At 35.3% G+C, this 16,474-nt stretch overlaps 8 protein-coding genes across 8 annotated transcripts, besides 3 other annotated features; 3 read left to right on the forward strand and 5 right to left on the reverse strand.

The window, feature by feature from the left end:
• Positions 1–207: 207 nt before the first annotated feature.
• On the forward strand, positions 208–2,079 carry TVAGG3_0984330 (regulation of choline O-acetyltransferase protein; the record flags this gene model as incomplete). Its single annotated transcript, XM_001579390.1, has 1 exon — positions 208–2,079. One exon carries the CDS (start codon positions 208–210, stop codon positions 2,077–2,079), a length of 1,872 nt encoding a protein of 623 aa, XP_001579440.1.
• A 346-nt stretch (positions 2,080–2,425) lies between these two features.
• Positions 2,426–2,661, forward strand: TVAGG3_0984340 (ribosomal L29e protein family; the record flags this gene model as incomplete). The annotated part of the gene is made up of 1 exon (XM_001579389.2): positions 2,436–2,612. One exon carries the CDS (start codon positions 2,436–2,438, stop codon positions 2,610–2,612), a length of 177 nt encoding a protein of 58 aa, XP_001579439.1.
• Positions 2,662–2,925: 264 nt separating this feature from the next.
• TVAGG3_0984350 (uncharacterized protein) lies at positions 2,926–4,204 on the forward strand (the record flags this gene model as incomplete). The annotated part of the gene is made up of 1 exon (XM_001579388.1): positions 3,008–4,192. The coding sequence occupies one exon, from the start codon at positions 3,008–3,010 to the stop codon at positions 4,190–4,192; it is 1,185 nt and encodes a 394-aa protein (XP_001579438.1).
• Positions 4,205–4,953: 749 nt separating this feature from the next.
• TVAGG3_0984360 (actin binding) lies at positions 4,954–6,636 on the reverse strand (the record flags this gene model as incomplete). The annotated part of the gene is made up of 1 exon (XM_001579387.2): positions 4,954–6,636. One exon carries the CDS (start codon positions 6,634–6,636, stop codon positions 4,954–4,956), a length of 1,683 nt encoding a protein of 560 aa, XP_001579437.1.
• A 501-nt stretch (positions 6,637–7,137) lies between these two features.
• Positions 7,138–7,404, reverse strand: TVAGG3_0984370 (actin binding; the record flags this gene model as incomplete). Its single annotated transcript, XM_001579386.1, has 1 exon — positions 7,138–7,404. One exon carries the CDS (start codon positions 7,402–7,404, stop codon positions 7,138–7,140), a length of 267 nt encoding a protein of 88 aa, XP_001579436.1.
• A 678-nt stretch (positions 7,405–8,082) lies between these two features.
• Positions 8,083–8,775, reverse strand: TVAGG3_0984380 (uncharacterized protein; the record flags this gene model as incomplete). Its single annotated transcript, XM_001579385.1, has 1 exon — positions 8,083–8,775. The coding sequence occupies one exon, from the start codon at positions 8,773–8,775 to the stop codon at positions 8,083–8,085; it is 693 nt and encodes a 230-aa protein (XP_001579435.1).
• A 63-nt stretch (positions 8,776–8,838) lies between these two features.
• Positions 8,839–10,713, reverse strand: TVAGG3_0984390 (actin binding; the record flags this gene model as incomplete). The annotated part of the gene is made up of 1 exon (XM_001579384.2): positions 8,851–10,713. One exon carries the CDS (start codon positions 10,711–10,713, stop codon positions 8,851–8,853), a length of 1,863 nt encoding a protein of 620 aa, XP_001579434.1.
• A 146-nt stretch (positions 10,714–10,859) lies between these two features.
• Positions 10,860–11,697: a mobile genetic element.
• Positions 11,698–13,150: 1,453 nt separating this feature from the next.
• Positions 13,151–14,122: a mobile genetic element.
• A 397-nt stretch (positions 14,123–14,519) lies between these two features.
• Positions 14,520–16,474: part of a mobile genetic element that runs on past the window's edge.
• On the reverse strand, positions 15,361–15,681 carry TVAGG3_0984430 (uncharacterized protein; the record flags this gene model as incomplete). The annotated part of the gene is made up of 1 exon (XM_051253984.1): positions 15,361–15,681. The coding sequence occupies one exon, from the start codon at positions 15,679–15,681 to the stop codon at positions 15,361–15,363; it is 321 nt and encodes a 106-aa protein (XP_051079558.1).

A 16,474-nucleotide genomic window follows, 5' to 3' on the forward strand; every position in this document is an offset into this window, starting at 1 on the left:
AAATTTGTCAGATCTGTGTCAGATAGATATTCTGATTGAGTAAATAACATGTGCATTAAAAATACAATCATTTGTATTTCAAACGTACATCAAAATTTATTTTATGGAATTCCTAATCATTTTATATCCTTGGTAATAATACCGCAACTCCGATTCATATTCAAATTGAATAACCATTGAAAAGTGTTAAATTCTGATATTATTAAAATGTTTTTGCTACTTTTCATGCAAAGACACCCTTTTTTGAAAGATGGTTTCACAAAAGATGGTCGGAGAATAGTAGATGAGCCTCTATTTATTCCAAACAGTTCGAACAAAACTCGTCAAAGCCTCGATGATGAATGGAAAAATATTAGAATCAAGTGGACTTTTGAGTACTTAACAGGAGAAGTACGTGATCACTATACATGCTATGAAGAGGGGCAATTGATAGTTCTCAATTATAATAAGACTTGCGAAAAAAATGAACTTGTTCAAAATTTCAACTATACGATATTTAACAAGACACTGAAAAACTTGCAAAACTTTGTTGAAAACTTCATTCAAGTAATACCAGACAAAAATAGAGATTCAGATCTTGAAGTATCTATAATGATACCTAATTTTCCTGTTTTTTCAGGTCTCGTAGCACAAGCTGGTGTTTCGGGCTGGAATGAATTAAAAAGGCCAAACTCGGGATTTATGATGATAAGTGCCTCATTTTTTAGAAACTACTTTATAGATACGGAATCACAATTCGGTACAAATACAGCCTTTGGCGTTAATCTTCTATTTCATGAACTAATGCATGTTTTAGTATCATTATATTCAGAAAACTTTCGCCCATATAATTCCACGGAGAAATACACAAAAAATCAAACATTCTGCTCATTCACCAAATATGGAAAGAAATTTAAGTTTCTAACTACCCCTTACGCCCATATATTCGCTAAAAAGCATTATGGTGTTGAAGTTTTTGAAGGAGATGATAATAATTGTAGGTCTGGTATCGAAATCGAGCTTAATGGTGGCTCAGGAACTGCCGGAGGGCATGTAGATTTTCGTCCGTTCTATACAGAAGCCATTATCGGTCAGGATGTAGAAGGAAAATCTCATAGTTTTAACCGAATTACAGATGTTACGATTGCAATTCTTCAGGATACAGGGAATTATAAATGCAATTGGTCAATGGCCCAGCCTCTAGTTTGGGGAAATCCCGAATCTCAAATTGGAGGTAAGTTTATTAAAGATTTCGCAACCGGACCTCCTCAATTAGTTTACCCTGATGGATATTTACTTGGTTCTGATGATAACTATTTTTATACTGGATTTGATTTTAAATATCTTGGAAGCGGCTACCAAAATATGAAGGGTAACAACTGCCAAAACACAAACACAGAATTTTGCAAAGGTGTGAAATTCTATAATCCTTTGAACAAGTCTTATGTATCAAGTATAGATGTTATGGATTATCAGCGAATAAAAGGTCCACAGATAGTATGTCCAAAAGGAAAGGCAGTTCTACCAGGTTACGATCATATTTATTTCTATGAAACAGATTGCGGCATCTTCAAATGCAATAAGTATGAGAGCTTCACATTTTATATTGAAAACTCATCCCATATTAATGGTATGCCGCTTAACATTACATGCAATAAAACAACTGTAGGACAACAGTTTAATTATTCAGTTATTTCTGATCCAACAAAATATAGTTCATGGGGAAATTTTAAACGCACAGCATACTGCCCAGATCCAGAATTATTCTGTAGATCAGTAAAATTGCACGAAATGAACTTTGTCCGAGATCCATTGGATCCAAATTCATTACAACTTGCTGATCCATTAGATCCGAATTCAAAACAACTGGATGATCCTGATGCAAAACCAAGAAGTAAAAATATTCTTGAGCTAGCAATATCCGGAGTTGTTGCATCCATTACCTTTATTGTTATTTGCGTAATTATTGGTTTTATTATATATTATAAAGTACGCGAAAGTAAAGATTCTAAAGGAAACTCTCCATCTGAAATTATTGAAGAGGATTCAGTGCCAGCTCAAGATCATGAACAACCAGATCAAAACTATTTATCTGACTAATATTTCATCACTCATTCATAAAAATTCACTTACTTTAGTTCATTTGCTTGCAAATTTTGAGTAACCCGTTTAATTTCGTCATCGAGAAAGCTTTCAAGGAAATTTTATATCACACTATGCACGCATAGTGATTAAGATATATAATGAGCATATTTTCACTGAATGAATTCAAATCTATATTTAAAGTCAATTTCAATCTCAGGCAATCTTGCTCTTATGGCATTCACACTTAATTTTTATCAAATAAACGTAGAAAGACAGCAAGTAGTTGAAATGTAGAGCACGGATAATAAAGGAGAGAACAAACCAATATGAATTGAGAGGAAAACGATTATTGATGGTCTTTCTTTTTTAGAATGGCCAAACGTTCTAACACATCTGCCCACAACAGGAGCCACCAGCACCACCGCAATGGTATCCATAAGTGCGTTGTCAAGAAACTCTGGTTCGAGAAGGGAATGAACGCCAAGTTCCTCCGCAACGCTCGCTATGCTAAGGCTGGACAGAACAAGTCCGAAGAGGAAGATGAGTAAATACAGTCTTCTTTAACTGTTCCACCATAAATTACCAATGTTTTCGAACAAATAATTTTACTTTTTTTATTTTTAATTTTTCTCTGATTTTTATACATGGATATTCCATCCTAAGAAGCAATTCTTAAGCATCTTACTGAATGTCATATAAAAGAGGTTGCTAACTGGATCAAATTCGAATTTAATTTTGATTTTGACATTCAGCATTTCCTATTTGTGAGCGTATCATATGTTAATTAGTCTGTAACTATCAGTTAAGCAAATATGTTAAATGAGCTCAATTCGTCACTTTTTCTAATTTTCGAAAAATGTATGCGGATGGAAATGCCAAAGTATATAATTTTTCGAATTTAGATATAAAGCATGTAATGATATTCCTTATTGCTATATGTTTTATGGTTGGAGTTAATACTTATTGCGATAAATTCGAAAGACTTGCAAGATTACCTCCTAATAGCAATGAAACATCAGGTATAAAGAAAATCTCAGTTGTAAGAAACACGAATAAAATAGAATTTAGTATTATCACTGATTTTATTTTCCATGCTTCATTTGATATCTTAATGAGTAACTTGAAAATCAAAATATCATCCAAGTTCTTTGATTCTACGTTTACAAAACGATCATTATGGGACTACAAAGATCAAAATCCGAAAAATATCACATTTTACATTTGTGTTTCTCAGGCAGCAGATGCAAAGCTTGAACTAGTATCTAATGAACTTGTTCTTTACTCTGAGAATATGAATATTGATCCTGTTGCGTTTTTACTTCCAAAAAGAAGCTGGGGTCATGGAAAAGATGATAGTCCGATGCTAACAGACTTTTGCTTATCAGGAAATAGAATTACAACATTCGTTTATGAAGATTTCTTTTTCAAACATCCATTATCAAGTAATTACAACAATTTTACCCACCCTTGCGAAGATTTCAAAAAGCAATATAACTATAAAAAGATTATGGATAATTCTCCTATATATTTCCTTACTAATAACTATGAACAATCTCTGAAAATTTCAATTTTGCCAATTCTTCAAGAATTATACAATTCTCAATTTAGGAAACGATTGATTGTATCATATACAGTTAATACACCTATAATTAAGCTGTTTTCAAAGATCCCACAAATTAAATTACTCGATTCATCGACGAAATGCTTTAATCAGAACAAATTCCCTGTTAAAGAATCAAGCGATTACAGTTATATAAGGAAAGCAATACCAATTACAGAAAATAAGATTAATAATACAATTTTAATTATTGCTTCAAACGAAATGCAAAAAGTACCAAACATCCAATCAATTATTAATGAAAAGAAGGCGGCGTGCACTGTAAACATGATCAGTCAAAATACTCCAACAGATCAGTACATTCAGAACATAAAAACTGCTTCAGAGATATGGATATTTGATGAACCATCAGCATATTGCATGATTTACGCTCAACCTGGAATAATTATTACGCATTTCATGCAGAATATTCCAAATTGGGAATTTGAACTCGCAAGGGAACTTGGAATATTCTTGTCAATTGCAGATTCAATCAGTCAATCTCAAAATTCCGAAATTTCGAATAATTAATTTTTATTATTTGTTAATATTAGAATGTTTTATTAGATTTAAGTAAATTGTTTTTATATCGAATTTATATTTAGATGATGAAAATTCAAAGTTTAACAGTTTACAAATGAATATGATCCATTACAAATGCATTTCATTCAATATCGTCTATATTTATATCTTAAATATCAATATACAAAATAATTGAAACAAATATGTGAAAAATATTCCATTTGGAAAGCTCATATACAGAAAATGTAGTTGAATCCCATGGAAAAAATCAACGTTATATTAACATTTTCATGAAACGAGGTAAGTATATTGAATCAACGTTCATATTTTTTATAATCATTTTTCATCAAGATAAGTGTGTTATACACTCTTGTCGGTCACAATGTGCCATTCTGGGAGACATTGACATTGAATGTCTCTCAGAATGAGACACTCTTCCGCAATCACATTCTGATTGCGGAACTTTGACCGACAAGAGTGCATAACACACTTTTGTCTTGTCATTCTGGGATTTCTGAAGTATACTTTTCATGATAGCTTCCAATTGGAGTAATAAATTAGGCTCTGCCAATCATTTCTCTCATTTCCTGTATGACGAGCAGAAAGGATGCGATCATTAAACCTAGGAAAAAAGATGAAAGGCGTCACTTTTTGCGAGTAAGTGAAAAATTAAAATGCATGTTTCTAAATAGGAAGGAGAAAACTAAGAATTATTATGACTTGCTTTATCCGAAATATAAAGACTATATTGATACATTTAATGCACTATATCAACTTAAATCAAACGAAGAGAATGATTCTTTGGATTTGACAGGGAACTGGTCCATGAGAGATTGTGTGTCGATATCGACTTCCTCCATTTCTGACCACTTGCTGCCTTTGATCTGGTTTTCGTTAAGTTTCTGCCAGAAGAATCCTTTCATCTTCATCGGTGGTGCGGTATTCTTCTTCTTCTTGGCAAGCAAGCTGCCGGGTGGTGGTGGAGGAACACCTACGCCTGGAGGAGGTGGAGGAATTCCAAATGCAGGCGGTGGAGGTGGAGGAAGACCAATTCCTGGTGGTGGAGGTGCTACAGGTGGTGGCGGAGGTGCCATCGGTGGAGGAGGTGGAGCAACTGGTGGTGGAGGTGATGGACTCTCTGAATTTTGAGAGGCCTCTGAATTTTGAGAAGTGTTGTTTTGAGAGGTCTCTGAATTTTGTTTAGGTTCTGAATTTTGAGGGACTTCAGAATTTTGAGAGGACTTTGAATTTAATTGTAATTTTGCAACTTCAGCCTTTGCGTTAAGGATTTCTTCATCCTTTTGCTGGAGAAGCTTCTTCAAGCGCTGGATTTCCTTGTCGTCCTCCAAATCTTCAGCAGCATTTGGTTTCGCGACTCTTAATACTGAAAGTTCTTTTTCTTGTCTGTCGATAACTTCTTTGAGTCTTGTGATCTCTGCATCGTCTTCCATATCCTCTGCAGCGTTCGGTAGAGCGTTCTTGAAGACTTCTATCTGGTTTTGGTATTCGACCAAAGAATTCTTCATTTTTTCGTTCTCCAAGTTCGATTGCTGCAACAAGATCTTGAGGTTATCGATTTCTTTTGTATCTACAACTGTCGTAACAACAGGTTTGACTTGTTTCAGTTGTTCAATTGCTTTTTCTTTCTCTTCAAGGACGGATTGGAGTCTCTGGATCTCTTTATCATCATCTAAGTCTTCTGCAGCATTTGGTTTGGCCTCTTTGAGCTTTTTTAGATCATTTGTGGCCATTGATAATTTGATTTCTAATTCTTGGATGCTTTTCTCTTTAACTTGGATCTGTTCTCCTATTTTAGCCTTGAGTCTGTCCATTTCCTTGATCTTGTCATCAACTTTCTTGTTCGATTCGTTCAATAATTCTTTGAGATGCTTAATTTCTTCTTCTTTTATCTTCTGCATGTGTGCATTGTCAATGGATATCTTGTCTGAGCACTTTCTAGAGATTGTCAGTTCTTCCTGAACTCTCTGGAGCTTTGATTGTAAGTCATCAACCAAATCAAGGCTTTTTAGATCACGTAATGATGGTAATGGCATGCTTTGGAGGTGTACGTAATCTAAGAAGTTGTAATCTTTGTACAATATACCTAATAAATTGGGTAAAGCGACAGATGGATAATCTGTGTCTTGGATTGAGAGCAAAGTAGCCTCTTCTATGGCATCAAAGTTACCTTTGGAGGCATAGCTTCTGTAGTAGAATAAGAAATCGAGGATATGATTCAAGGCTGGCTCTACACAGTTTGGTAAATTTTGTATCATACTCGCGATTGAGAGATAGCAGGAATGTAGTAAATTCTGAGGGACATTTCTCTCGACGTAATCGTATAATACGACTGGATCGAATGGATTGATGTGTTCTTTCGGGAATAAATTCGTAATGTTGACTAATTCTTGCCTGAGCTTCCTTGCGTTCTCTTCTTCGGATGGGATTGACATCATAGCAATAAGAACTCCACTGTTGTCGAGCTCAAGAAGGAGTTGTGTTCTAAATTTCGGATCAATTACATTGGAAAGTAAACTGGATATGAAAGCAACGAAAGTCTTAACAACACTGGGATTGTGTGCATTTGATGTGAGGAAATCGCACAAAACTTTCCAGCCAACGACATTATTTCGATTCAAATATTAAATATTTCCGAAAACGTATTCTGCATAGTCAGGGAAGGATGAGAACATGATAAGGATCGAAAGGATGTCGGATGTCATTGAAGAACTCGGTGGATGAATGACACTGATTAAAGTAGGGATAAAAGACAAATTTCGGGCAAGATGTGACTGGCAGATACTCATGTTGGCAAGATTCTTGACGCATTTGATCAAAGAATGAAGTAGATTTGTAGATAAAGGACTAAGTTGATTTTTAGAAACGCCATACGAGTAACCTCTTAAGATATTAATTATTTGAGTTAATCCGCCAATTTTTAGAAACTCCTTTGCCTATGAGAACTTGCAAATTTTAGTTTGTCTGTACAACTCATTAACATCTTCATATGAGAGCTCTTTCTTTAGCTGGTCAAAGAAGTATTGAGGTGGCTTTGTCTGTTTGCTTGTTTCGACGTCTCTTTCAATAAATTCTTTCATTTCTTTAACATTTTTGGCTAGTAGCTCCCTTTTTTCGGGTGGATAGCCAAGATCTTCGAGAAGATCGTAATACTGCTTTTTGATCTTCTCTTGTTCTGTCAATTCCTTCGATGGAGTTGACATTTAAAAAAATTACTTCACTTATTTCATTATCGCCGTTGCTGAAAATCAGAAAAATGGAAAATTCAGCAATATATAAGATGGAAACTATGGTCAATATTCTTTTACTTTGAAAGAATGTCAAATTTTGAGATATTCTGAAAAAGTTTTCACTAATTTTTAATTAAATAGCCAATTTTATAGAGTTAATAAATAATCGCATAAAACAAAAATTGAACTTGACCATTGATTTTCAGAAAACTATATTAAATTTTATTAGTATAATATGATATTATAAAAATGTGATAATTCGTTATGTCAATTTTTTATTTTCAAAATTGAAAAGTGTAAAGTCCAAAATTGAATGCGTGATAGATCGAGGGATAACAATCGATTTGTCCATAGGAGGTGTTAACATCTCCGAAAAGGGTAATCTGTCCTTCATTAATTCTGAATAAAATAGCAACTATCCCAAGACTGTTGAGTGGAAAAAACCTTAAATAACATCATCTATTGTAATCTTTAGCAGTAGTATGTATATAATCGTTCTTCCTATTCGGAATTGAAGATTACAAAATGGATCTGAAATTATATCAGATGTATTGAAGATATTTGATCAAAAAGAGTGGAATGATATTGGAAGCATATTAATGGATTCCTAAAGTTCGAATTGTTCAAGAATTTTGAAACCAAATTTAAATTCTATTTTTCGATCAAATCATCAACACTTTCTTCAGGAGGAAGCTCAGTTGAGTTTGGGTGTAAGGCCGAATATAGGTTCGGAAGTAATTCATCAGGTGCTCCATGTCCAAAAGTTGCGGCGTTAAAATTAAGTAGATGTACTGCAGCTTTTATGGAATGAGAAGTAGTAAATACTGTTAAATCATGTGGTTGCTCGTTTCTATAAATAAAAATTTTGTTTCCATCTATTTTAATCGGATATGGAAGAGAAATATGTAGAACTTTTGATAAAGCATCGAGTACTTTGCATGAATATGTAATTGCTGCGATTAAGATTTGAGATTTTTCTGCCCAATTGTCTGCAGGAAGAAATACTTTTGGAACATGTATATATGGCGAAATTATAAACCATTCATCGGAATTAGAAACTTTTCCAATTGGAAAATAAATAGATAAAGATTTAATCAAGCCCAAATTCTTTGTAATCTTAGGTTTTACAGGAGGGAAATCGAAATACGTTGGTTCTATTGTATTATCTAAGAATTTTTTGTCTACTTCATCTGGCAATATGTACATCAAAAATTCAACTTGTCCAATTGGATCTTCTTGATACTTTGGTGCAGACAAACGAAGCTTTCTGTTCTCCCTACGTTTTTTCCTTATCTCTTCAAGCTTCTGGTTAATTCCATCCGCTTTAGAGATTGAGTTTTTCATCTAATACAAGCTTGAAAAAGTGACGCTCCGAATGGAAAAGATGAAAAGTAAATAATAAAAATTAAAAAAATCGCTTTACTTCTGGAAGAGAAGCTTTGGCTCTGGTGGCTTGACCTTATTTGCAGTCTTCTTTCTTCTTTCGATCATAGCTTGAAGTGCATCATCTGTTGGTTTCACGAGACCGCCTGCTGGTGCTGGAGCTGCAGCTGGTGGAGGAGGAGTGCCTGCTGGGGGTGGAGGTGCTCTTGCTGGCGGTGGAGGAGGTGGTGGTGCACCGCCCTTTGGAGGTGGTGGGGGCGGTGGAGGTGGTGCTCCGCCTGCTGGTGGTGGTGGAGGTGGCGGCGCACCGGCTCCTGGTGGTGGGGGCGGTGGTGGAACGCCAGCACCTGGTAACGGTGGTGCTGGAGGAACTCCTGGAGCTGATGGTGGAGGTGGAGCAGATGGGGCTTCACCGGAATTAACGAGTTCTTCGTCGTCGTAGCCTCCCTTTGCATTGGTTTGTGGTCTGAGCTTCTTCCTTGTCTCGACAGTGTCTGCTGATTCGAATGGATCCTTCATCTCATTTGTCTCGCCCATATCGAAGTATTCGAATGGAGTAGAGAAGAGATCTACGGCTTCCTGATCAGCTGGAATTACCTTAACAAGGTCCTCGATGTTAGGATTCATGACATCGCCAGCAACATTCTGAAGATTGTTCATCTTGATGTTGACGCCTGGTAAGCAGATGTAGATTGAGCTGTATTTGCGTGGTTTGATGAAGTCTGGGACGGAATTATTTTCTGATGTTGGGTTAGGAACTTTAAGTCTAGAGAGAGCATCTTCGAGCTGTTCGTTACGGGCAATCTCGAATTCATTCCTGGCTTTGTTGACTGATTCTGTAAGCTTGTCGACAAGGTCAAGGTTGCTTGAGAGGTTGGTTGTGATATCCTTTGAAGCGGTGATAAGGTTACGCTGGAATGTGGTCATGAAATCGTTGATTGTGTTTCTGTATTCATCAAGAGGCTTGTTTGGATCTTCCATGAATGCGTTGATGGCGTTTTCTGCATGCTTGTGCATTTCATCGCGTTGCTTAACGAAAGGAGTGAAAAGATTCTGGATACCGAACTCGGTGCTGACTTTCTTGTAGCTTGACTCGAAGTACTGAAGCTTAAGCTTGCCATCTGGTGTTGTTTCTGCTGAATCAGCAGCGGATGGACGTGACTTAGCCTTCTGACTCTTCTTAGGTTCATCTGATGAAGGCTCTGATGGTGGTGGAGCTGGTCTGGATGGAGGAGGTGGAGGTGGAAGAATTTCAGCTTCCCTCTTTGGCTCCTCTTTCTTTGGTTCCTCCTTCTTTGGCTCTTCCTTCTCCTCATCATCGGAATAGTATGGATAGTCTGAATAGTATTCTGATCCAGATGAAGATGATGATGATTTCTTCTTATCCTTTGGCTTCTTTGGTGGTGCTGCCGGCGGGGTTGCTGGTGGAGCTGGAGGTGGTATAGCAGCTGGTGGTGGAGGTGGAATATCGTTAGATTTAGGCGGTGGTGGCGGTGGGTGGTTCGGAGGTGGTGGAGGAGGTGTGGCTGGAGGAGCTGTAGGTGGTGGTGGTGGTGGACGAGCTGGAGGTGGAGGTGGAGCATCAGATTTCGGTGGTGGTGGTGGAGGGCGAGCTGGTGGAGGAGCAGCTGGAGCGGGTGCTGGAGGTTCTTCTGCTGGAGCTGGTGCTTTGTTCTTATTAAATCTTGCTTTAAGTGCTGCGTTAAGATCCATTGGAGCAGCCTTCTTTGGTGGTGGTTTAGCTGGAGGTGGGTTAGCTGGCTTCTTTCCAGCATTAGCCTTTCTCTTAGCAATCAAAGCTTGTAATGCATCATCAGTAGGCTTAACTAATCCGCCACCGCCGCCGTGGTTTGCAGTGCATGGTGGTGGTGGTGGAGGTGGTGGTGGGGGAACAGACATATTAAAACTTTTTTATTAGAACTTTTTCGAATTTTGTAAACTTCGTTTTTGAGAAGAATTTTACGTTAATTTTATTTTCGGAATTAAAAAATAACAAGCACATGTTACATATGATTTTTGAAAATCTTAATATAAAATTGAGAGTGTTATAGACCGAAAATAGATTTTTTCGGTTTTCTCTTCAAATAATTGAAAGAATGATACTATTACAGGTTTATTATATTATATAGCATATAATCATGCTATAGCCGAAAATTATAAGTTTTGAGAAGATTGAATATAACACAAATAAATTTGAATGTAAGTTAAATTGCTTGTTGTTTTTAATAGCTATTTAATGAGAAATCCAATATTGCAAAATTCAAATTGAATGATTGAAAGAACAGAAAAAGTCATACTTTTCAATTTCGAATATGTTTCATTGTATTTATAATTATATGGCAAATAAGATATTAAAACTTGATTTTTGAAGGAAAAATCACAAAATTGAATAAATTCAAATAATTTTTATTCAAAAATAAACTAGTTATTTGAGTTTAATACTAATTATCTATTCAAACAACAAAGTTTGTAATTTAAAATATTTTGTGAGATCAGATTGAATTAATTCAAGGTTCTTTTCAATTAATATTAATGAACATATTACGCATTTTCGAACATTCTAAACCAAATATATAAAAATGGGAGACGAATGTTAAATTTTCTAGACATAAAGGAATTGTTTACCGAGTTTTAGCTCTTATCTCTAACAAAAAATTAATTTTTAAAAAAAAGACCGAATACGTTTCACAGCGAGAAAAAAATAAAAGGCAAGATAGAATTTTCTAGACATAAAGAAGTTGTTTACCGAGTTTTAGCTCTTATCTCTAACAAAAAATTAATTTTTAAAAAAATGACCGAATACGTTTCACAGCGAGAAAAAAATAAAAGGCAAGATAGAATTTTCTAGACATAAAGAAGTTGTTTACCGAGTTTTAGCTCTTATCTCTAACAAAAAATTAATTTTTAAAAAAAAAGACCGAATACGTTTCACAGCGAGAAAAAAATAAAAGGCAAGATAGAATTTTCTAGACATAAAGAAGTTGTTTACCGAGTTTTAGCTCTTATCTCTAACAAAAAATTAATTTTTAAAAAAAAGACCGAATACGTTTCACAGCGAGAAAAAAATAAAAGGCAAGATAGAATTTTCTAGACATAAAGAAGTTGTTTACCGAGTTTTAGCTCTTATCTCTAACAAAAAATTAATTTTTAAAAAAAAGACCGAATACGTTTCACAGCGAGAAAAAAATAAAAGGCAAGATAGAATTTTCTAGACATAAAGAAGTTGTTTACCGAGTTTTAGCTCTTATCTCTAACAAAAAATTAATTTTTAAAAAAAAAGACCGAATACGTTTCACAGCGAGAAAAAAAAAAAGGCAAGATAGAATTTTCTAGACATAAAGAAGTTGTTTACCGAGTTTTAGCTCTTATCTCTAACAAAAAATTAATTTTTAAAAAAATGACCGAATACGTTTCACAGCGAGAAAAAAAAAAAGGCAAGATAGAATTTTCTAGACATAAAGAAGTTGTTTACCGAGTTTTAGCTCTTATCTCTAACAAAAAATTAATTTTTAAAAAAATGACCGAATACGTTTCACAGCGAGAAAAAATAAAAGGCAAGATAGAATTTTCTAGACATAAAGAAGTTGTTTACCGAGTTTTAGCTCTTATCTCTAACAAAAAATTAATTTTTAAAAAAAAGACCGAATACGTTTCACAGCGAGAAAAAAATAAAAGGCAAGATAGAATTTTCTAGACATAAAGAAGTTGTTTACCGAGTTTTAGCTCTTATCTCTAACAAAAAATTAATTTTTAAAAAAAGACCGAATACGTTTCACAGCGAGAAAAAAATAAAAGGCAAGATAGAATTTTCTAGACATAAAGAAGTTGTTTACCGAGTTTTAGCTCTTATCTCTAACAAAAAATTAATTTTTAAAAAAATGACCGAATACGTTTCACAGCGAGAAAAAAAATAAAAGGCAAGATAGAATTTTCTAGACATAAAGAAGTTGTTTACCGAGTTTTAGCTCTTATCTCTAACAAAAAATTAATTTTTAAAAAAAAGACCGAATACGTTTCACAGCGAGAAAAAAATAAAAGCAAGATAGAATTTTCTAGACATAAAGAAAGTTGTTTACCGAGTTTTAGCTCTTATCTCTAACAAAAAATTAATTTTTAAAAAAAAGACCGAATACGTTTCACAGCGAGAAAAAAAATAAAACTGTACACTGATTTTCATTTTCATTTCCAGTCACTTTACTTATTATTTTTTTCTTTTTTTCATTTTAATTATAAATTATTTCATAATACGTTTACTTACGTTACCATTTTCTTTATTCTTTTGAATTCCATACTAGACACTTATAGAATATTTTGATTGTTAACGTACTTCATTAGAATGAATCCTTACAAAGGGTATGTCGATCGAATTTACCTAATTGGTATTTCCAATCAGATTGAAGAAGGTAAAATGACATGGGAAGAAGCTTGCACCCATGTTCCCATCGCCCCAACCCTTCAATCAAATGATTTCAAATATTTAGATGTTTCAAAATCTTTTTTACAAAATCAATTTAGCTTACAGAATATCCCATTGCCTAAAGGCAAGAAAGGTCGTAGGGTCAATCCCTACGACAAACTCAAAGCTCTTGCTGTGATACATGACCACTGGGCCTTTCCCTGTGGTCAAACAAAACAATGGAAACGTTTGAAATTACAACAAATTGATGTATCTTATAGAGAAGTACGCAGATACTTCAAAGAAAATCATTTCACCAAGACGCGATTAGAGCATGCCGGGCCAGAAACAGCAGTAAGATATTGGGCGCTTTCCCCCAATCTTATCTGGCACGCAGATATTCATTATTTTAGGGGTGTTCGTGGCCAGTATATTTAGTGGCATAATCGACAATTTTAGCCGCAAAGTCCTAGCGTGTATACAAATACAGATATGCTGGCAGCGACGACAGCGAACGTTGCGGCTTCCGCCTTCATTGAATTTGGCGCCCCTTATTGTTTCTGGACCGACAACGGTTCAGAAAATAGGGGCGCCTTTCAAGATCTACTTGATCTTTGGGGCGTCCAATGGCGGCATACAGACTCTCATTCTCCCTACCAAAATGAGAAGATTGAGAGATTCTGGCTGACATTGGAGCGCTGCCAAAGCATTCAGGCTATTCCTGCCTTTATTTGGGAGTACAATAATAACACACCGCATGAAGATCTCCCAATTAATCCATTAACTGGAACAAATTACACGCCAAATCAAATGTATCAGCTGAAACCGAAATACACAAATGCAGATACAGAAAGGTTGTGGCAAATATGGGATACAGATACAGGCATGACCGCTGTTGACACATTCACAGCGTAAATTAATATACATATCTTCAGTATGGTGGCACTGCGCGCCATCTTACCGAAAATATGTCAATCTGACACTTTACAAACCGTTAACGTATATTTTACAACACAAACGTACACACTAACTTAACCTTAAACTATTTCTGCCACGTAAAGTATTTATCACATAAACCACCTCATCTCACCTCTCTGTACGCTATATATTGTGCGCAGGTCATTGCCCATGGCAACTCCCCGCGACACAATGCACATGCATGAAAAAATAAACGTTCTCACTAACGTACACACTAACGAACTCACTAATGTAAAAATAAACGTTCTCACTAACGTTCTCACTAACGTTCACACTAACGTACACATTAACGTACACACTAACGACTTCACTAACGACTTCACTAACGACTTCACACGTATGAAAACATAGCGCAAAAATAAACTTAGGGTAGAAGGTTAGATCTAACCTCATTTCTAACCTCTTTTCTACCCTGTTGAATTCATTGCTTTATAACTCTCTTCCTTGGTTTCTTTTTAGTTGCTTTCTTAACATCTGTCTCCAACTTGACTGTCTTTCTTCTTCGTCCATAATGATACCAATTACTTCCACCAGTCAATGGGTCAAATGGTCGTTCATAAGGGTTTCCATACATTCCATAAGGTCCGTATGGATAAACCGCTGGTGGAGAAGAAACATTTTCTTTAGTTCCATCGACTCTATTTAAATGCATTGTTTCACCTTTCATCTGGTCATTAAAGTCTTTTGCGTGTTTTGCAAACTCATCGTCCTTTCCTAAAGCATTTTCTGACTCAGTCGCAACCAAATTGGATGCTTTATTTATGAGCCCTATTTTATTTAATCTTAACTTCTTTGCAACCCAGCCTCCAATCTTCCCTTTATTTGCATCTAATGTCTTCGAAACCCTTCCTCCACTCATTTTATTTACTGCGTCATAAGCTCCAAGTGCTTTTGCTCCAAATGCTAATGCTTTTGTTCCCATTGCGCCTAAAGCTGCCCAAGCTACCATTTACACCATATTAAATCATCTCTCTTCAATATTATCTCATAAAAGTTCTCTTACTGGAGAAAGTCAATGAAACATAAGCGTTCTCACGGGCTTCGCCCTCACCGCTTTGCGGTCTATCTAACTTCTTTCTTATATCATCTATACGCTTCAAAATGTCTGAACAATTGCTAACATCTTCTACAACAGTTATTTCATCATGAATGACCTTCAAGAACAAGCTCATTTAATATGCTATTAAAATCATCTCAATAATGAGTCCATCCTTTCCGTCTTTAGGTAGCACAACATCTTTCATTGAAGAAGGTTCGACAAGTCTTATGTTAAACTTACTGACAAAGTTTGTTATACTATAATGCTTCGGCGGCGAATACATGTAGTTTGAAAGACATAATATAGATTCTTCAGCAAATTCACTTATACTGGATTTTATAACAATGTTCTCACGAGACCAAATGCCACCAATTGACAATCTTGTAAGCAATCCTGCTGAACCTTCTACTGTAAACGTCGATGGTAACATTCCACGAAGGTCATCTATTGACATCGTTGAGTCACTGTATTTAAATATTTTCTTAAAGCAATCGTCATTATCTAACCATGCAATAGCTTTGAAGTTTCATTCGAATATACATCTGCTTCATTAAATGTAAATCCTGACTTCTTTGCAGAGACGACTTTAAAATCTATTGAGTTTGTTTTCAAAATTATATGCTATGGTAACTTCTGAAGGTAATGGATGTCCTTCCGCAGTAAGTTGTTCTCTCACTACCGTTTGAAGCTTTGTATTAAAAACTTTCATGTCATCTCCTGTATCTAAGTTCACATACACAGCAACAGGGAAACTATCTTGCTTCTTTGTTTCATCATTATATCTCAAAACATTAAAGTTCTTCAATAATATTGTTCTTCCTGCTGGAATACTTCGAACCTGTCTGATTTCAATAGCTTTCTCACCTCCTACATACTCTACCCAGTGTCTTGGATATTCATAAGTATACTGACTTTCTTGAATTTTGGTTGGTTTCATCATAACATGTTCATAGTATATCTTTATACTCTTGTCAGTTAGACTCGGTGCTATGTTCTGAATATTTCTGACTTGCATTTTTAATGGAGATAAAATGAAGCATTTAATACATGACGTAGATGAAGACATGAATGAAACTACAGACAAACTTAACTCTTCTCTTATTCTTCCTTTCAGCAAAGATTATGAATTCTGTTCAAATGGTGTGTATTTCTATTGTGGAAAGATGGGTTCAGGTAAGACATTTAATTTAATTCGTCATATACTCATAACAGAGCGTTTAGGAAATGACTCATATTATGACCAAATC

The sequence above is a fragment of the Trichomonas vaginalis genome, chromosome I (assembly GCF_026262505.1).
Source record: "Trichomonas vaginalis G3 chromosome I, whole genome shotgun sequence".
NCBI classification, from domain to species: domain Eukaryota; phylum Parabasalia; order Trichomonadida; family Trichomonadidae; genus Trichomonas; species Trichomonas vaginalis.